The following is a 22519-nucleotide window of genomic DNA, read 5'->3' on the forward strand; positions in this document are numbered from 1 at the left end:
CAGAAACATTGTGGGCCAGAAGGGAGTGGCATGATATATTCAAAAGAAAGGAAAAAAGGAAAAAACTTCCAACCAAGAATATTCTACCCAGCAAGTTTATCGTTCAGAATTCAAAGAGACAAAGAGTTTCCTAGAGAGTCAAAGGCTAAAGGTATTCATCACCACTGAACTGTCCTTCCAAGAAACTTCTTCAAGCTGAAAAGGCACTAAATAGCAAGAAGAAAACATATGAAAGTAAAAATTGCACTGAGAAAGCAAATATATAATAAAGGTAGTGGATTTACCACTCATATATCTATTATGAAGGTTAAAAGATAAAAGTGGTAAAATTAACAGTAACTACAATAGCAAGTTAAGGGACAAAATATGTAAAATATGGCATCAAGAACACAAAACATGAGGGTGGGGGGAAAGTAAAAAGGTACAATTTTGAGAATGTCCTCAAATTTTACTATCAACATAAAATTGATAAAACTGTTATATATAAGAATGAAATAGCTGAACCTCATGGTAACCACAAAGCAAAAACCTAGAGTGGATACACAAAAGATAATGACAAAGGAAACTAAACATAACACTAAACAAAAGTCATCAAATTACAAGGTAAGAAAGCAAAAGATGAAAGGAATACAGGGGAACTATAAAAATAGCCAGAAAACAATGAACAAAATGACAGGAAGTATATACCTATCAATTATAGATTTAAATGTAAATGGGCCAAATTCTCCAATCAAAAGACACAGAGTGGCTGGATTTAAGAAACAAGACTTATCTATACATTGCATACAAGAGACTCACTTCAGATCTAAGGACACACACAAACTGAAAGTGAAGGTATGGAAAACATACTCTATCCAAATAGAAACAAAAAAAAGCTGCTATGGCTATACTTACATCAGATAAACTAGACTTTAAAACAAAGACTGTATAAGAGACAAAGAAGGACATTACATAATGATAAAAGGTCCATCCGACAAAAGGATGTAAAACTTAAAATATTTATGCACCCAACATAGAAGCATCTAAATATATAAAGCAAATATTAACAAGACCTAAAGGGAGAAATTGAAAGCAATACAGTAGTAGTATGGGACTTTAACACCCCACTAATATCAATGGATGGATCATCCAGACAGAAAATTAATAAGGAAACACTGGCCTTAATTGATACAGCAGACCAGATAGATGTAATACATATATACAGAATATTCTATCCAAAATCAGCAGAATACACATTCTTCTGAAGTACACATGGAACATTCTCCAGGATAGATCAAATATTAGACCAAAAAACAAGTCTCAATAAACTTAAGATTAAAATCATGTCAAGCATCTTCTTTGACCACAATGGTATGAAACTAGCAATTAATTACAAGAACAAAAGTGGAAAAACCATAAGTACATGGAGCTTAAACAACATGCTACCAACCAATAGGTCAATTAAAAAATAAATCAAAGGGGTAATCAAAAAATACCTTGAGACAAAAGAAAATGGAAATACAACATTCCAAAATGTGTGGGATACAGCAAAAGCAGTTTTTTTTTAATGTTGTTTTTTTTTTATTATTTATTTTTGAGACAGAGAAAGAGCATGAGCAGGGGAGGCACAGAGAGAGAGGGAGACACAGAATCTGAAGCAGGCTCCAGGCCTGTGAGCACAGAGCCTGACATGGTGCTCGAACTCACAGACCGCGAGATCATGACCTGAGATAAAGTCAGACACTCAACCGACAGAGCCACCCAGGCGCCCCATAGCAAAAGCAGTTCTAAGAGGGAAGTTCACAGAAATATAGGCCTGTCTCAAGAAACAATGAAAAGTTCAAATAATCTAACTTTACACCTAAAGGAACCAAAAACTAAAAGCAAACAAAGTCCAAAGTTAGAAGGCGGAAAATAATAAAGATCAGAGTGGAAAATACTTCCTCAACTTATAACGGGGTTATATCCTGATAACCCCATCAGAAATTGAAAATATCATAGGTTGATTATGTATATATTATGCCAAAACCTATGTAACACCAAGCTTAGCTTAGCTTAGCCTACCTTAAACATGCTCAGAACACTTCTTAGCCTACTGTTGGGCAAAATCAACTAACACAAAGCCTATTTTATAGTAAGTGCCAATTCATCATGTAATTTATTGAATACTGTACTGAAACAAGAAACATAATGGTTTTAAGTATATCAGTTGTTTACCTTTGTGATCACTTGCCTGATTGAGAGCTGCAACTGACACTGCCCAGCATCATGAGAGAGTATTGTACCACCTATCACAACCTCAGAAAAAGACCAAACTGAGAGAGTGACTCAGTCAGTTGAGGGTCTGACTTCAGCTCTGGTCATGATCCTGCGGTTCATGCGTTCAAGCCCCGCGTTGGACTCTGTGCTGACAGCTCAGAGCCTGGAGCCTGCCTCAGATTCTATGTCTCCCTCTCTCTCTGCTCCTCTCCCATTCATATTCTCTCTCTCTCTCTCAAAGATAAACATTAAAAAAAAAGATTTTTTTTTTTAAAGAAAAAGACCAAAATTCAAAGTATGGTTCCTACTGAATGCATATCACTTTCACACCGTAGTAAAGTTGAAAAATTCTAAATCGAACCATAATATGTCAGGGATCATCTATACATAAAATAGAGACTGAAAAAAAACAAAAACACAATAAAAAAAAGATCAATGAAATTAAGAGCTGGCTCTTTAAAAAGATAAAGGTGACAAACTTTACCTAGACTTACCCAGAAAAAAAGACAGTTCAAATAAATAAAATTAGAAATGAAAGAGAAGTTGTAACTGATACCAAAGAAAATACAAAGAATCATTAAGAGATTACTATGAACAAATTATATACCAACAAATTAAACCTACAATGGATAAATTCCCAAAAAACATACAATTTTCCAAGAACGAATCATAAAGAAATAGAAAATCTGAATAGAAAAATTATCAGTAAGATGACTGAATCAGTAACCAAAAACAGTCCCAACAAACAAAAGTCCAAGACCATACAGCTTTCACTGTTGAGTATGTTAGCTGTGGGTTTGGCATATGTGGCCTTTATTATATTGTGGTATGTTCCCTTTATACCCACTTTACTTTTTATCATAATGGATGCTGAAAACTGTCAAATGCTTTTTCTCGAATATTGAGATAATATAATTTTTATCCTTCATTTTATTAATGTGGTGTACCATTTTGATTTTTTTTTTGGAGAGAGAGAGAGTTGGGGGATAGGTGGAGGGAAAGGGAGAGGGAGAATCTTAAGCAGTCTTTACGCTCAGCATGGAGCCCAACACAGGGCTCGATCTCGTGACCCTGGGATCATGACCTGAGCTGAAATCAAGAGTCATACACTCAACCGAGCCATCCTTACACCCCTCATTTTGACTGATTTGCAAATGTTGAACCATCTTTGCATCCTCAGAATAAATCCCACTTGATTATGATGTATGATCCTTTTAATGTATTGTTGAATTCAGTTTGTTAATATTTTGTTGAGCAATTTTGCATCTAAGTTCATCAGTGATATTGGCCTGTAATTTTCTTTTTTGTGGTATCCTAATCTCTGTTTTGGTATCCATGTAATGCTGGCCTTATAAAATGAGTTTGGGAAATGTTCCCTCCCCTTCAATTTTTAGAAATAATTTGAGAATAGCTATTAAATCTTTGAATGTTTGGTAGAATTCACAGATAACCAAAAGCAAATGAAAAGACATTCAACATCACAAATTGTCTGAGAAATGCAAATCAAAACCACAATAAGATATCACTGCACACCTATTTAAAATGGCTGTTATCAGAAAGACAAGAAATAACAAGTGTGGGAGGGAATGTGGAGAAAAGGGAACTCTCATGCTCTGCTGGTGGGAATATAAATTGGTACAGCCATTATGGAAAACAGTATGGAGATACCTCAAAAAAAATTAAAAACAGAACTACCCCATGATCTAGCTATTCCACTTCTGGATATTTATTCAGAGAAAATGAAAACACTAATTCTCAATGTAAAATCTCTAGGTATGACTCTCCTTATGACCAATGCTATCAATAATTGTTAACCAACATAATCATTCACAAAATATGTATTAATTCTTCCGTTGGCCCTTTTGGGGTATCATCTATACCTCACTCACCTTTGCCTACCCCACAGTAGACGCCAAAATGTTTTTATGCACTTAACAAATAAATATGCCCATAATGGGAATTATGTTTCAAAAAGCACAATCGAGTTCAAGATAATAATATGTAATTATTTACATACATAAATCCTTGCATACAATAAGCAAATGAAGCATAATGGTGTTTTAAATGTCTTTCAACCTTGCCATTACTAAAGAGTTCAGAATGAACCTAAATTACTAGTACATAAGGCAAGACCAAAGAAAAAGGAGCAACCTATTAGTCCTACTTACGATTAAAATGTAGATTCTATATATCTTTCATTTACTCATTCATTCCAACATCTATCGGGCCATATGATGAGCCCAGTGTCATAGTGGTACTTGAACCACCATGCTGACAGAGCACTGGCCCTTGCTCTCTGGAGGACATCATCTAGATAAGGCACCTGGCATGAAGGCAATGTGATGAACATACTAACTGAGCAAATGATGTGGCACTCACCATGTAAGCAAGCACAGCTGAGAGAAAGACCAACCCTGCCCAGGGCAATCAAGGAGGACAAGTAGATTAGCAAGACAGAAGCCAGCTATGTGTTAAAACCCACGTGTTATGATTCCCTTCAGAGTTGCTTCCACTATCCCAACATACTGTCAACTTTCAAATGGAAGTGCTGAACACAACTCAGTCATAGACTGGGTGCTGAGGAATCTAGCCCTGCTATGCCAGTGAACTTTGGACAAGTTAATGAAAACAACAGAACCCCTGCACCAAAGTCTAGCACTCCTATCACCTTTCTGCCAGTGCTTTTCCAAGCCTCCAGCAAAAAGAAAACAGAGTATGGGAAAAAGAAAAATCACTTCTTAGCGATATCCGCATTATTCCTATCCAATTAATAATCTAGGACCCTAATGTTAAATCATCAAGAAAAACATTAACATGAATTATTAATTAAAAATCTTCATCATTAAAGAATAGACAGCTTCCATATCACGTTACAGAATATGGGATTAAGGCATTTCTGTAACTCTACTCCAAAATTTTATTAATTTATTGAATCGTCATGTTATAACACAAACTCTAACAAATTTACTCTCTATCATTAAATTTAACATATTATACACATTATATAAACTCTTCTCCTCTTGGCACATAATGGTTAATAAAATATATTTCTTATTTTCTAAATTAATAAAAAATGGTCCTATATTTTAAGGAATGTGAAAAAGTAGAACATGTTCTAAAAACTAATCGCATGTTGATTAATTTCTTATCTACATGATCTATCAAGAATGGTGATTTAATCAAACAATTTACCTCCCAGTACAGACAAGAGATTCACTTAAATAATACATAACTCTAAAAAGGCTATTTTGACTGCTCAGGTTTGGCTGTGGTGGTTTTTGCTAGGAACTCAAAAACACCGCTGAAAATGTAAGATGGGAGCTAAATATCTGGCAAGTAATGCTGAGGTAATACCCGGGGATTATGACTCACAACTAAAGTACATGCATAAGGGGAGAAGGTTTAAGCTAAGTAACACACACAATTTGTAGGTTCTGATACCGTTTTCTACCAGTAACAAACCTAAATCTTTTCTTTCAAACCCTAATAAACCTAGATGACTCCCATTCAAGTATATCAAGTTCTTTTAAATGCTAGAAGCCTCCCACAGTGCTACAATAATGAGGAAAGAGGTAATGTCAACTTTAAGGGCCTCAACTTTCCTCAGGAAAGCAACTTACAATCAGAGAATAATTTAAGTCTGGGGAGAATGTGATTTGCCACTTTCCATAGGCATTATTTCAAAAGGGAGTTATTTCAAAAGGGAGTATTCCAGATTACACCATCTAATTTTCCAATTACAAGTCTCATAATGCTTCTTTATTTCACTTCAGTAAGGGATGTCTAACTTTGAGATTTATATTTAGGGCAATGTTACTATGACAACAAAAAAGGAAAACCATTCCTGAGATTTTAACTGATTTTACTGGTTTTACAGACTATCCAGTTATTTTTCTGAATGAATTTTTATAATATTCCTCTACTGGAAAACTATTTCATTTATAGAGTAAGTACTAAGTAAAAATATACATCTACAAGCACATTAAAAAAGTACAACCTGGCTGAAAACATGTAATGACACAGAACACAAAGAGAATTTGGAAAAACACAAATAAACGTGCAAAAAGAGCACTGATTATTATTACAAACTACACTGCCTGGTTTTCAGTAAAATCCAATCAAAATTAAATCCACTTAGTATCACATGTAAAGTAAATATTAATATTATTTAAACACATATCCTATGACAACAATATGGTGAAAAATCTCTCCAGGGAGCCTCGGAAGTGGTTATGTGAGCCTGGCCAGATTTCTGAAGGGTGCCCCACAGTCTGCTAAACTCCCGCCACACGAACCAACACAGGGAATGCAACTTTCCTTTCTCAGTTCTGCAAACATGAAAGTGGTATTACAGGTGAGACTACTAACCCATACAGCACATCAGCCCCACCAGCTTGGCGTTCCAGTCTTGATCATTTTTCATGAGCTGCCCCATCATTCTGCGAGAAATGTGTCCAACAGTTCCCTAAGCTTTTCGTACAAACTCTGATGTGTCAGAGTCCTGTTAACTTTCTATGTAGAAAGAAAAACACTGACTAGACACTCCCACTTGCAAGCTGAAAACTAGTCAACTCCCCCTTTTAAACAAACATGAGCAAAGCCAGCCTCCTGCACTATTTTGTACAGAATATATACAACTATTATTTTTTAAAAAGCTTAATTATCCATTTTTCCTTTTAATTTTAAGCTGTTCACATGAAGTCCCTTAATTTAAAAACAGAGTTTTGATTTCCTAAGTTTTTTTCAATAAGGCAAACCAATAGGATGTTACATTTCACTGCTGAACTAGCTCATCACATTCTCTAACACCCCAGGCAGAATTCCCCTGGGATAAAAGACAACACCCAGCCTAACTTGTTTAACTCATCCCTGAAATCCATGCTATGAAGGTGATTTAGAAAGCTCAACTTTATATGCTAGATACATATCCTTCAGGGGGGATTCCAACAGCAAGAATTTGTGTACACTTCACAAATATTTTCACTTCAATCACAATTCTTTGAGCTGGACGGTACCTCTTCATTTTAAAGACAGAAAAACTGGGGCGCCTGGGTAGCTCAGTTGGTTGGGTGTCCAGCTTTGTCTCAGGTCATGATCTCACAGTGTGAGTTCAAGTCCCGTATTGGGCTCTTCACTGACAGTGCGGAACCTGCTTAGGATTCTCTCTCTCCCTCTCTCTCTGCCCCTCCTCCACTTGTGCTCGCTCTCTCTCTCTCTCTCTCTCTCTCTCTCTCAAAATAAATAAATAAACCTAAGTTTATTAAACTTAACCTAACTTTATTATAAAATTAAGTTTATTTATTTATTTTGAGAGACAGCAAAAGTGGGGGAGGGGCAGAGAGAGGGGCAGAGAGAGAATCCCAAGCAGGCTCCACACTGCCAGTGCAGAGCCCAACACAGGGCTTGAACCCATGAAACCACAAAATCATGACGTGAGCCAAAACCAAGAGTCCGACGCTCAACCAACTGAGCCACTCAGACATCCCGATAAATAAACCTAAAAAATACACACACACACACACACACACACACACACACACACACACACACACACCCCAAGGTTTGGGAGATTAAGAAACCAGCCTAAGATTCCACAGCCTAAGTGGGATCTTAAATCTGATTCCAAAACCCACTTCTTTTCTATGTTATCAAACAACAGAACCCCTAATCTAATAATGCAAGAAAAACAAGGGGTCTCCCCTCAGATTTATGAGATCTTCACTTCAGAGCATGAATGAAAAAATGTCAAGAGGTGAGAACCCCTGGGGTCCCTGGCTGGTCCTGAGTGCGAGCTCCACACTGGCTGCAGAAATTACTAAAATAAATAAAGAAATAAAATTTTAAAAAGAGAGAAAAGAATGAGAACCCCTGTTCAAAGAGGCAACAAACCAAGCATCTTCAAGACTCTGATGTTGTCTGAAACATTAAACAAACATATCTACGTGAATAGAAACTGTACAAACCATAACTCAAAAACAACAAACAATAACAAAAAGATCACTAGTTATTTTCAGCAATAAGAGAGCTAGCAAATTTGCTCATGCAAAAGAAACTGCAAATATAACAGTTGCCAATATGCTTTGAAATTATCCATATATGATCTTTAACTTTATTCTCAATATATCATAAATGAAAAAATATCAATTTCTACAGAAAAGTTTAAAGTATCTACTTAGTATTCTTCACTTCCTTTCTCTCCCTTTTGAATTGTCTTTGTTTTATTAGAGCCTCTGTCTCCCCTATAGAATAACCAGAGCCTACCCATTTCACTGAAAGAGGATTTTAATAGTAGCAATGTGGAAGCACTTACTATTTGCCAGGTATTATTCTCAGCAACATACATACAATACACATATATATACTGCATATTATCCTCACAACAATTCTTTGAGATTATGCCTACTTACAAAGGAAGAAACAGAAGCTTAGAGGTTCAACAACTTGCCCAGGATCATACAGTTACTAAGGCAAGGGGTAGGAAGAGGATGCAATTTGCAAAAGCACATTCAATATTGTAATTTCATACCTGCAAAACAAAATGCTAACTTCTTAATAAGTTAACAACAAAAAGTAAAAAATGAGCCTTGGACAATTCCTCAGTGGTGAAGATACACAAAAGATGGAATTCGCCTTCTGCAGGTAAGTCATTCTCAAGATACAGGAAGGCTAATCACAATGCTTTACCAAGAAGTCACATCAGAATTTAGGGGAAGGATGAGTTTTCTGTTTATTAATAAATAAGGTTCAGATGTGAATTTCAAAAGAAGATTGGACAATACTTTGCAAAACGCTCTATCTTTTAAAAAAGAAAGAAAAGATGAAGTGTTGAGTGATGTGGAAAAAAGTTGGGGGAGGGAGGAATAAGGGGATGGGTCTAGTCAGTTTCCCCACCACTGCCCAGAAATAGCTCTGTAGTATAATACAGTGAAAATAGCAAGGCAAAAGCTCTAACATTTCTCATGATAGAAGGCAAACTGGCTGGAAAAAATAGTTGGAATCAGTGGGAAGACTAGCTCCTGAAACTGATGATAATGTACAGTTGATGACCAGGGAGCTAGGTAAAAATGGATCAGACCTGATGCACATCACCACCCCTCCCTCTACCCAGTCCCACCTATGGCCCTGTGATCAGACAGCCTGCACCCAATCATCACCTAGGGGCTCTGCCCCTCATTCTCCTAACAACTCCCTTGCCCACTTGATGTGACCCTCACAGTGGCCCTAGCCAATATCAGCTGTTGACTGGAGATTGTAGGTGAAATGGTAAGAGGAAGGGAGTCCTTATTCCCATTTTAGTTGAAAAATCTTACCAAATATTCCCAAAGAAATATCATTATGGTTTATATGAGTATAGAGCTACTACTAATCCAACTTTCCCCCACTGTTCTGTGTGACTGCAGACTTAGGACTACAGACCTACAGGAATATACTTAACATTTCTGACCTTAGCCACAACATCTGCCCCCGTCCCTGTTTTGTTAAAAAAGCAAGATTCTTATTTGGAAAATTTCACCAAAATCATGCCATGAAATTATTCATCTTAAAAACACACACACACACACACACTTTACAAAACAGTGGAGGACTCCATGGGTGAAAGCATACCAATATTATTCCCTGTAAGTTCTTAGCTTAGTCACTACTGCAAAATCTCATAAACTTCAAGCCTGATCTCCCAATAATAAGCACTGTTCTGCCTCTGTTCTAATTACTTTCATATTACTTTAAATTTAAATTCCCAATGCTGATGGATTTCTCAGCTTTCGTTTTTTACAACTATTATTTTTTAGATCTGAAGCTAAATGAAATTGACATTATTTTCTGTTGCAGTCCCTCCTTGATGAGAGCATAATTAGTCTACTGCTTCTGAGCTCCTTAGTAAGTATGACTAAAAACCACATTTAAAAAAGGGTTATTGGAATATCTAAATTACAATCTTCATATAGAAGTCCTTTACATTTTCAAAAATCCTTAATCCTTCTGCCAACAAAATGAAGATAGCTTAAAGAGGAGATATTTCAAGATAAGCACTGACAACGCATCTCAAAGAGTTATACTATCTGGCAGTATATGAAGAAATTATACAATATTAGAAATGAAAATGAGAAAAAATGTTTCATGATTTTATTTTTAAAAAGATTTTTTTAACATTTATATTTGAGAGAGAGAGAGAGAGTGTGTGTGTGCACATGAGCAGAGAAGGGGTGGGGAGGAACAGAGAAAGCCAGAGGCAGAATCTTAAGTAGGCTCCAGGCTCTAAGCTGTCAGCACAGAGCCCGATGTGGGGCTCAAACTCACAAGCCCCGAGATCAGGACCTGAGCCAAAGTCAGACGCTTAACTAACCGAGCCACCCAGGCAACTATAAAAAAGATCTTATTTTTAAGCAATGAGGGCTTGAACTTAGAACCCCAAAATCAAGAATCACATGCTCTACCAACTGAGCCAGCCAGGTATCCTAAGAATGAGAAAATTATTTAAACAAATGAAACCATTAGAAGAAAATACAGAAAATTGTGTTTTAAAAATAGTTGAGTAGGAAAAGTGTTACAAAACAAGTTACAAAACCCCTGGGAAAAAATGAACACATAGAGGCAGACAAGGGGCAACTGAGAAGCTCAGTCAGTTAAGCGTCTGACTGCAGCTCAGATCATGATCTTGCAGTTTGTGAGTTTGAGCCCCAAGTCGCTCTGTGCTGACAGCTCAAGGCCTGGACCCTGCTTCAGATTCTGTCTCCCTAGCTCTCTGCTCCTCCCCCACTCGTGCTTGGTCTCTCTCTTTCAAAAATAAATAAACATTAAATTTTTTTTTTAAAAAGGCAGACAAATTTGACAAAGCACTGATATAACAGTGACACTATAAATGATGCTTAAAAGAAAGCATAACTGAGAGAAAATATATGCTACATAGGTAGTATACACCAAGAATATCCAAAATATATGAATAATTTCTATTAATCATTAATAAAAAAGACAGACCCTTTCCAATTACAAATGATTTGAACATACAATTTGAAAAAGAAGGAATGCAAATGGCAAATAAAAACACAGAGAGGGGTGCCTGGCCGGCTCAGTTGGTGGAGCGTGCAACTCTTGATCTCTGGGGTCATGAGGTCAAGCCCCATGATGGGTGTAGAGATTACTTAAAAAATTAAAAAACTTAAAAAAAAAGACATGGGGAAATGCTCAACCACCCTTCTAATTAGGAAATGCATGTGAATCAAATGATTTCATAACAGCATAAATTTATAATAATAACTAATGCAGAGAAACTGGTAGTCCCAAACAACATTGGTGAAAGTATGTACTGGCAAAAACCTTTTTGATGAAAATTTGTCAGTATTCATTATAAATTAAAATGCATATAACTTCCTGAACCAACAAGTCCACTTGCTGGAAATTTAAAGCAATATGTGCTTATAAATGATTAGCATACCAGGATGTTTACTATAGCAAAATATTTGAAACTATTTAAATGTCAATCAATAGGAGGCTAGATGAATGCATTATATGTTACCCATCCTACAGAATATTAATAATGGAAACCTTGCACATAGTGACATGAAAAAGATTCCAAGAAAAAAAAGCAAAATACTGAACAAATATGTGTGTGTGTGTGTGTGTGTGTGTGTGTGTGTGTGTGTATAAGATGCCCATCAAGTTGGAAAGAGCAATGTCATCAGAAGAGGGTGGAAGCTGGAAGGAGTGGAAATCAGTGTGATATACTGCCTATTTCATTCTTCATATTTCTATACTGAGTGTTTGAATCTTCCACAAGGAAAACATGAATAATAACTATGAGAAAAAAAAGGTGTTTCAAGTTCTTTTATTCATTTATGTATCCAACACTCTGGCAGACTCTATAGAAGATACAGAAAAAAAACTAAGACATGGGCCAGACTACCCCTACTCAGATCTGAAGATGGAGCTAAACACTTCAGGTATGGCTGGGTTGCTCTTAGGCTGCTGGCTGCAGAAGGAAAGGGAGAGCAGGAGAGAGAGGGGAAGAGAAAAGGGAGGGGAATGGGAAGGAGAAAGGTGCGTAAGAGGTTGGGAGAAGAGGCGGAGGCTCAATTGGTGATGTCTTTTCAGAGGATGATTGCCCAGGCTGGGATACAAAGTGATGACACTGTAGAAAGTCTCTGCAAGGAGAATCAATAACTGAGAATATACTCAGAAATTACCATGCTCAGAGGGCATCCTTGTTTGAAGTTTAATTGCCACAGAACAAAATATAGGAATTGTTCTGCTCTCCTTTGCCAGGAATACAAAAACAGGACAAGGATAGAATGTGCTAAGTAAGCTGAGGCATAGATGTAGAACAATAGAGGCCATCAATCTCTCCACACAAATGCTTTTTGGTATATCCCCTCTCCTGCTATCACCACTCCCCACAATCAATGATCAAATCCCCTACTTTCCTGCCAGCGCAGTGGCTGTGGGCTGAGGATCCACAGTATCAGATCCACATTACAGTGGCTAGGAACAAAAAAGTATTGGGTTCTGGCTCTGACGGACTTATTGGTATCTGTTCTCATAACTGGCCAAGAACTGGGATATAAAACACCGACAATCTGATTTTAACCTAATTTCTCCTACCTGAGCACACTAAATGCTCACACGTAAAGAACTAATTATAGTTACACCGCTAGAACATTTAAGAATTGTATATGGTCTAACTGCTGTCATTCTGAGTCACAGTTAAGGGTAGAAAGGTTTTTTTCTTTTCTTTTTTTTTTTTTTTTTTTTTTTTTTGTAGGCTCCATCTCGAATGTGGGGCTTTAACTCACTACCCTGAGACTGAGAGTCACATGTTCTACTGACTGAGCCAGCCAGGTTCCCCAAAGGTAGATAGTTTCTGCAATTCTTTATCTGTGTTACATAACTTAAGGAAATTAGAGTTCTTTTAGAGTTTTCAATCTTTGCCTTTCTTTCAGATTCAAAGGTCTGGTTAATAATATCCCAGGGGTGGCTGGTGGCTCAGTTAGTTAAGCATCTGACTATTGATTTCGGTTCAGGTCAAGATATCATGGTTGTGAGCTCAAGCTCCACATAGGGCTTGGTACTGAGCATGGAGCCTGTTTCAGATTCTCTCCCCTTCCCTCTGCTCCTCCCTCCTATGAGTGCATGCTCTCTCTCCCCCCCCCCCCCTCTCTCTCTCTCTCTCTCTCTCTCTCTCTCAAGAAAAAAAAATTCATAGCCCAAAGTACATAGTTATTATATAAATTGACAAAACAAAGAAACATCATTTCCACATTATTTATATATGAGAAAATTCACCAAGATTATGAATACCTGAGATCATGTGGGGTTTTAAAGTCCTTAGTTTTAAAAACTTTTACAATTATAACTACCATATGGAAGGAAAAACAGAACCACTCACTTAAAATTCAAATTAATACAAGATATCCTCAAAAATTGTCAAAGATCTCCAATAGCCCAGAGAAAAATACAATCAACAAATTATAATTAATGTATACAGTGTCTCAAATTCCTTTCAGATTGTATTTGTTAGTTTCTGAAAGAATATTTCTTCTTTCCTTTATGTTTTTTTCTGTCCCAACCAATACCTTATTTAGACAATATATGCCTATGTAAGTTTATTTTTTTATGTTTATTTATTTATTGGGGGGGGGGGTGGGGATGGACAGAGAGAGGAGGAGAGAAAGAATCCCAAGCAGGCTCCATGCAGCCAGCGAAGAGCCCAATATGGGGCTTGAACTCACAAACCGTGAGATCATGACCTGAGCTGAAATCAAGAGTTGGACACTTAACCAACTGAGCCACCCCCGTTTTTTTTAATGTTTATTTATTATTTATTTTGAGAGAGAGAAAAAGAGTGCCCATGTAAGTTCATTAAGTAATTAGGTGCCTCTAGACTTTAAAACATAAAATAATAAAAGTAATTTCCCTCTATATACTTCACTATCTGCTCCATTTGGTAGGCTATGAAGACAAGGATAAAAGACCTACACAAACATGAGTCCAAATCCTGGCATCAACACTGACTAACAACTTCAGATTGGGAAAATGGTTTAACGTGTGTTAACTCAAGTTTCCTCATCTATAAAACTGAGTGACTGTCATCACGTACATTACTACATACCAAGTACACAGTATTAATATAAGCACTAAGTAAGATGAGAATAGTATAAATATGATAGAGTAGACCTCAACAAATACTACGGGATTCCTAATCATTTTAATTCAATTAGCAAATATGTATTAAGCACCTACAACAAATGTCAAGTGTCAAATTCAAGTCAAAGTTACCATGGCATGCGCTACAGAATTTCACATCATCTCACAACTACTACTGTATTTGTGTATCAGGACCTCCATTTTACTCGTTAAAAATAAGTACATATCAAAGAATTTAAACCGGTCCAAGGTTTCTCTAAACAAGGAAGCAGCAGAGCTGGGATTTGACCCAGAATTTCGAATGCTCTTTCTACTTTTTACTACTACAAATAAGACATAGAGTGACTCAAACCCATATACTCTCTAGAATCAAGGAACCTAGAAAGGGACTTAAGACAAACAGGCGCTTTAATTTCTTATCATACCAATTCCAGAAAAAGAAAAGAACAAAATAAAATGCCCTCAGTTATTGAAGAAACTATCTCTCCAGTAAATAAACTGCATAAAACTTCTCTATATAGTGAACTAGAAAACGAAAGAGAGAAATCCTTAATTCTTCTCAAGGTGACAGAGTAAATCAATGCAAAGGACAAAAAAAACTTGGGAGTTCCTATCTCTCTATGGTAATAGACAGTGGGTTATTGCACAATAGAACATTCTTATTCTGTTTACCTTGAATATAATCAGTCTTTCTTGATAAGTATTGGCTGATACCATGAACATGTCACAGTAGCCCAAGGAACAAAACCAAATATAACTTAATATACGATCTAATATTCATCTAACAAATTTCATTCTCCATGAAAGAGAGTGACCTACAATTCTTTTTTCTTTAAACAGAGGTATAATTGACATCTAGGAGTCTTAGTAACTTCTTTTATACAGTTGTGATCTCTTTTACTTTGAACATGGATTTGAGTATTTTTTCAGGTTGTGAGGCTACATTTCTCAAGTCAAAGGAAACTAGAGGGTGATTCACAGGCACAATACTATTCACTCCTTTGATACAACAAGGCCAGTCATGGAGTGAGTCAACAGCAGGAATAAAGAATAGGGAACACCCAAGACAACTACTCTGAACCACTGGAAAAAAGTTTCAGCCGGGGCTTGTTTTATAATAAAATTATCTCCCACCCAAAGTTTTGTGTTTAAATGTAGTTTTCAGCATGTAGGGCAACTGTTTCAGTTATAGCATCACCACACATGCCCCAGTGGGCTTCAGAAACCACGCAGCCAGTGACCTAAATTCATCCTAGAAGGGCTGTGGTGGCACCACCGTGCACCTCCCCCACCCTCCCCTCCCTGTGCCCCCCGCAGCCGCACCCATGAGCGCACATGAGCAAAAGGAAAGACGCACATACTAATAAGCTTCTGGAGTGCCAGGAGACTTCTCCCTGAGGCTTAATTCCTCTTGGGGGGAAAAAGATCTTCAAACTTGTTTTAGCCAGAGATGCACTCTGCCAACCAAAGCTTACCCAGAACACAACAGGTAAAAAGGATGGAGATGAAATAGCTCTGACTGAAGTGACAGGAGAAAAGAGCTTCTCCCTAAATTACCCCCTAGAGAACACCACCTTTCCACACCGCAACTTTCTATAGGACTCTTGTCCTGTCCACCTGCTTTTTTTCCTGGAACATAAAATTTTGAAGAAGTGGATACTCTTCTCAGATATCCTTCCAGCAACTTTTAAAATATTCTATGCTCCTTTATTTTCTACTATTAGAACAGTGATCTCAAACTTTCAAATTCCATGACTCTTCTAACTATCTTCATAAGAAAGTAACATGTCACACTCTAGTCCCCTAAAAGGAAGAAAAAAAGAAAATATATGTAAGAAAAGAATAGATACTGCAGTTTTTTTCTGTTTCCACATGTATTAATGAGTTGATAAATGATATAACGAAAATCAGGGCTAGCAGAGCAAAGGAGAAATTGAATAATGATGTGCCAATAATAACAGATGCATATAAGGAAGTTTTGCTAATTCTTTGTGGTAAAAATAGGCACCCTGAGGTAGTGCTGGTGGGAAATTCTAGTGGCAATTTGGCAATACTATTAAGAAGCTTTTAAAATGTTGGTAACATTCATGTGTTCTGACATAGTAAATACAATGCTTGACATTTCTAGAATACTTACTGTGTGCCAGGCCCTGTCCTAAACATTTTATATCTTCACAGTGGAGGTCTATTATTATTCTTAATTTACAGATGAGGAAATGGAGGCAATGAGAAGTAATCTGTTCAAGGTCAGACTCATAACTCTGATTCTATACTGTCTCTGGGATACAGTCTAGAAAATCCAAAATTCAGAATACCACTTATGTAAAACAATATTCATTTCAACATTAAGTACAATTTTTGTCTGATAATATTCAATATTTTTAAGGTATTATTATTACCTATTAATAGAAAAAATGTAAAATAATCTAAATATCCAAGGATAGAAAAATGATCAAATCATTTATGGCATAGCCACACAATGATTATGCATTCACTAAATAAATTATACTTAAGAGTTTCAGTGACGTGAAAATGTCTATTTACAACATCAATATTTTCTTCCAATTTTTCTTTTTTTTTTTTTTTTTTTTTAACGTTTATTTATTTTTGAGACAGAAAGAGACAGAGCATGAACGGGGGAGGGTCAGAGAGAGAGGGAGACACAGAATCGGAAACAGGCTCCAGGCTCTGAGCGGTCAGCACAGAGCCCGAAGCAGGGCTCGAACTCACAGAGTGTGAGATTGTGACCTGAGCCGAAGTCGGCCGCTTAACCGACTGAGCCACCCAGGCGCCCCCCAATTTTTCTTTAAGAAATAAATAAATATATATGTTTCTTCAAGAAATAAATATATATATACACATATGTATGTATATATACATACACACATGTATGTGTATATACATTTATACACTTATGTGTGTGTGTGTGTATACACACACACACACACATATATATTACAATTGAAAGGGAGGGTTGCACAGCAGGTATTCTTGTGAGATTTTTGAGACCTCCTCAATTTCTACAACTTTTTTAAATGTCTCATGCCTTGCCTTCCTCACTGCTACTGGTATCATTCTGAAAATGTGTAGCTACTTCTGAACTACCAGACTCAGCCATTTAAAATACAAAGGAATTTTTCCCAGGAGACCAGCTACCAGGTTCCCTCAGAGAAGAGGGCACCACCATGTGGTCCATTAGCTATAAACCAACTGAGCATTCAGCAACTTCTGCCTGGCTACTTAAATGGAACTTGTAACTAAAATTTATGTCAATAATCAAGTACTTTCAAGGCCCCTAAGCCCAGAGGTGTGATTCGGGAATCTGCTTTAGACCAAACTTATTCCAAAAGAAAAAGTGGAGGGAGGGCATAGAGAAATTGTTAGTTTAAACCTCAGACATCAACTGACACCTAGTGCCTAAAAGACTCAAAGATTAAAATATACAAATTCAGTCTCCATTTTTAATATACAAATCTCTATAACTAAATTAGCAATGGCTTGAATTGTATCTCCTACAAAGCTTAGATTTACATGTCCCTAAGTATTAAACATCTCACTAAAGCTCCTACTATTTCCAAACCCAGTCCTTTTTTTTTTCTTTTAATGGGCCATGCTTTCTTCAGAAGATAGCATTCCATTAGCTCAACAAGCATCTCTTGAGAACCAACTAAGTGCCAGGCGAGTGCTATGCATAGGCAATACAAAATGGAATGAATGAGTCATACAAATTGCCTTGATCCAGCGGGAAAGAGATTGGGAAGCCAAACTGTGAAACCACATGAGAAGCTATGATAGAACTGTGCAAATGAGCTTAGTCGACTTTTTACTTTTTTTTTTTAAATGATTTTTTTAAGTTTATTTATTTATTGGGGGGATGGGAGAGGGAGAAAGAGAATCTCAAGCAGGTTCCATACTGTCGGCGCAGAGCCAGATGCGGGGCTCAAACTCATGAAACATGAGATCATGACCTGAGACACCATCAAGAGTCACTTAACCGAATGAGCCACCCAGGCACCCCTTAGCCAGTTTTTTTTAATTGAGGTTTAACTAATAAAATAAAACAAGTAAATATTAAGTGTTCATTCAGTTCGGAGTTTTGACAATTGTTTGCATCCTATACCCAGCACCCAAAACAAGATATATAACATTTCCATCTCCCTTGTGGTGCTTTGCAGTCACTGTCACATCCCTGCACCCAAGTCATCTGATTTCTATCACTTATAGATTAGTTTTGCTTTTTCTAAAATGTCATATAAATAGACCCTATCTGAGTCCAGCTTCTTTCACTCAGCATAATATTTTTTTAGATTCCTCCATGTTGTGGTGATTTGTTCCTTGTGATCACAAAGAGGTATTTCATTAAATGGATGTTTATTCATTCACCCCTGATGGATGTTGGGGACTTTCCAACATGACAGCAATTTATGCCACTATGCATAACGCTGAGTTTTATCTTTTTTGTTTCAACCCTTAGATTTATATTTGTGTGTCTTTAATGTAGGGGGCAGGGAAGGTGGAGAGTGTAAGGGAAGAATGAATAGGGTATGCAAAGAAAATAGATAAGGGAGAGAAGGCAAATTTATGAGAGAATTAAAGGTGAATAGGCATGGATAAAGTATGTGATGCATCTGGAAGAATCATGGATGGTTAGACCCAATTAAAAGGTCTGTAAAGATATGCCATGCTAAGGAATGGGGAACTCCATCAGCAAGGCAACGGAGAACAGTAAAAAGAACTTTCAAAATGAAGTGTTTTCCTTTCAGCCTCAGTGAGGCAGTATAGAACACACCAACTTTGAAGGCAGAAAGACCTGGCCTCAAATCCCCACTCTACTACTAACTCTGTGGGCAGGAACAAGTTAGTAAAACTCCCTAAGATTTATTTTATCTGTAAAATGGAGAAAATACCACCCATTTCAAAGACTTGTAGAGATTCTGGAAAAAAAAAGAATAATGAATGCTATGTAGCTAAGAGAATGCTCAGCATAAAATAGTAGCTCCTCTTAATGCTGTCTGATGGATTTTAGTACACTCATCTCAAACATTTACAGGAATCTAAGTGACGGCAATACATCAGAAGCATCCTTGATGGCTTCTGCTAATCTGACACTACTTGAGTGACTGCAGATTTATCAAGGAGATCTCTGGTAACCCATTTTTAAATTAAGTTAACCGATTTTCTCAGGAGAAGATTTTTAAGGAAGATATGAAAAGAGTGAGCACAAGTTAACAAAATGAGGTTTGGAAGCAGCAACGGAAAATTTATCATGGCTACAGATTCAACTAGATACTTGTTCATAGGTTATTGATACCCTAAAGAAACAAGCCTGATGGTCCAGTTACAGTAATGATGCAACAGCATAGCCAGTTAAAGGCTCCCTAGCTTTACCCTGGGGCAAAGACGATAGTAATGCTTTAAAACAGAACTTCCTGTTGGGGCACCTGGGTGGCTCAGTCAGGTAAGTATCCAACTCTTGGTTTCAGCTTAGGTCATGATCTCATTGTTCACGAGGTCAGGCTCCTTGCTGATGGGTGCGGAGCCTGATTGAGATTTTCTTTCTCTCTGCCCCTCACCTGCTCATGTGCACATGCTCACTCTCGCGCGCTCCCTCTCTCTCTCTCTCTCTCTCATAAACAAATTCAAAAAAAAAACTTTAAAACAAGACCTTTCTGTTTACATAAACCATTTCAGAAATCCACTTAAATACTACTGATCTTACAAAAGAAATTAAGACTGTTTTAGCAAAAGGGATGAGAAAGAAATTAAAGTATTATATAGTGATACATGCTACTCCAACTGACCTCTGGTAGGAGCATAACAACTTTTATGAAGTGAAACCCTTTAAAGGAAATTAATTCAGCAGAGGAAATAACTAACTTTTTTGCAGATAATGACCTTTTAAAAAGTGTAAACAAAATACACTGACATTCATACTAAAGGTAAATTTTTATCTGACTTTGCACATTTTTTAATTTTGTTTCTGCAGATGGGGTGTGCACAACTCATTCTTTTTAGAGTCTATGCTCTTAACTAAGAAATCCAGACCTAATTTACTTTAGAATGTCGTCTACCACAGGGCCTTCAGAGTAAATGTGTTCAGTCAGACCATCTCCTTTATCACCAGTTCCACTCTCCTGGCAGCCTCATGAATATATATTAGCTAACTAAGATTTATTAACTAAATCTAAAATGGCTTAATTATAGCAACTGTAGACATAGCCCTTGAAAAGACCAAAGAGCTATGTAAATATGACCACCAAAATCAAAATGTTACATATATTAACTCTGGATTCAAACAAACTGAGCCATGAATATTTTAGTGTAATAAAAGAAATGACATCATAGTTCCAAGATAAATTTCTAAGACATATACATATACATATATATATACATATACATATACATATATATATACATATATATATACATACATATATACATATATATATATATATTTTTTTTTTTACAGGGGGAGAGACAGAGAGAGTATGCACAAGTGTGGGAGAGGAGCAGAGGGAGAGAGAGAATCTTAAGCTCCATGCTGAGCAACACAGGGCTCCATCCCATGATCCTGGTATCATGACCTGAGCCCCAACACGGGGCTCGATCCCACGACCCTGGGATCATGACCTGAGCTGAGAGTTGGATGCTCAACCAACCAAGCCACCCAGGTGCCCCTCTAAGACCTAAAAATATTTTTTAACAGTCAAACTACACATAAAGTATTGAAATTAAAACATATGTTCTTTATTTCATAAGTCCTGGATAATTTCAGCTAACTATAAGTTATTTAGAGGTTAGGCACTTTTCAGAATCAGAAATGGATCAGACAGGAAATTGGATTATAAAAGTAAATATAATTGGATTATCTTTTCTATTTCACTGGCTTGTGGTAATGCCACCCAATGCCTATTTTTTTTCCAGCTTCAAAATGTATCCCAGGACTAGAGAAAATACCCAGGAGGGCATGTTCTAGAAGAAGTGGAGTGGATTGCTGAAAGGAACATGCAATACAGGGATATTATGAGATATGATAGAAGTATATAAAATATAGCTTCTACCATCAAAGAAATCTAACTATTTGACACAAAATGGGAAGCTTCTTGACCCCACGTAGCATGGGAACTGAGAGCACAGGACCAGTGTAATCTTGAGCACTCATGACAGACTTGCGGAAGGTAGGAGAAGCCGTACACACTCGGTACAAGGAACTAGAGCAGAAGTACACAAAAGGGGATGAGCATAATGTGAGATGAGGAAACTAGTATATGTAAAATCATGCTGTACTCCAGAGTCTGCAGAGTGCTTTCACATGATCATCCCACATTATATTCACATACATTTGATGAGGAAGATACTTATTCACATTTAAAGATGAAAAAACCAAGGTACTAATAGATGAGAGTGATTTATCCAGCATCACCTAAGTGGTAAGTAGGACTTGAACACAGGTCTTTGGATTACAAAGTCCCATAGTCCTGTAAACTATGTAAGTCCAGCAAAGACACGGATTTCAATGATGTCAAATTTAAAAAGACTAAAATTTTCACACACCTTAAAAGCAAGTGTAATAAGATAACATTTTGAAAATCACTTACACATCTTCGTTTGCCTTTTGGCATAAAGTGTTCATCGGCCTTAAAAAAAAAAAAAAAGGTTACAGAGGGGTGCCTGAGTGGTTCAGTCGGTTAAGTATCCAGTTCCTGGTTTCCACTCAGGTTATGATCTCAGGGTTCATGGGATCAAGATCTGCATGGGGCACTGCAGCACAGAGCCTGCTTGGAATTCTCTCTCTCCTCTCTTGGGCCCACCCCCACCTCAAAATAAATAAACTTTTTTAAAAAGTTACAGAAATGCTACAGAAAGATGAATAATCACTTCTGACTTACAAAATAGGATCATTAAGCAACACTGTGTAACTTTGCTAGCCATGCTCTCTGTTTATCTAGACAGAGTTTGACAAATTGCTTTATTCTTTCCCCTATCCCTACCTCCTTTTAATCAGGGACCTCATGTGGCTCACAGAATTCTCCTCCAGCATAGAAAACATACCCCCCCTTCCAGTTGTAACAGCAGAGCCACAGGACTAGTTGAAGGGAGTATTTGATACAGGGAACTGTGGGATATGAAACAGGTATATTGT

General features: G+C 37.0%; 1 protein-coding gene across 13 annotated transcripts in view; it reads right to left on the reverse strand.

The window, feature by feature from the left end:
* DST (dystonin) overlaps positions 1 to 22519 on the reverse strand; it is a 372684-nt gene that overhangs the window by 270133 nt on the left and 80032 nt on the right. Inside the window, exon 1 of one of the 13 annotated variants that reach the window (XM_047859442.1) lies at positions 6607 to 6693. The exons of the other annotated variants lie outside the window; for them this stretch is intronic. Coding sequence (XP_047715398.1) covers positions 6607 to 6676 — 70 coding nt within the window. The 5' untranslated portion in view covers positions 6677 to 6693. Of the gene's footprint in view, positions 1 to 6606; positions 6694 to 22519 lie in introns of those variants that run through there. 13 annotated transcript variants of the gene reach the window in all.

This window comes from Prionailurus viverrinus, chromosome B2, assembly GCF_022837055.1.
Source record: "Prionailurus viverrinus isolate Anna chromosome B2, UM_Priviv_1.0, whole genome shotgun sequence".
NCBI classification, from domain to species: Eukaryota; Metazoa; Chordata; class Mammalia; order Carnivora; family Felidae; genus Prionailurus; species Prionailurus viverrinus.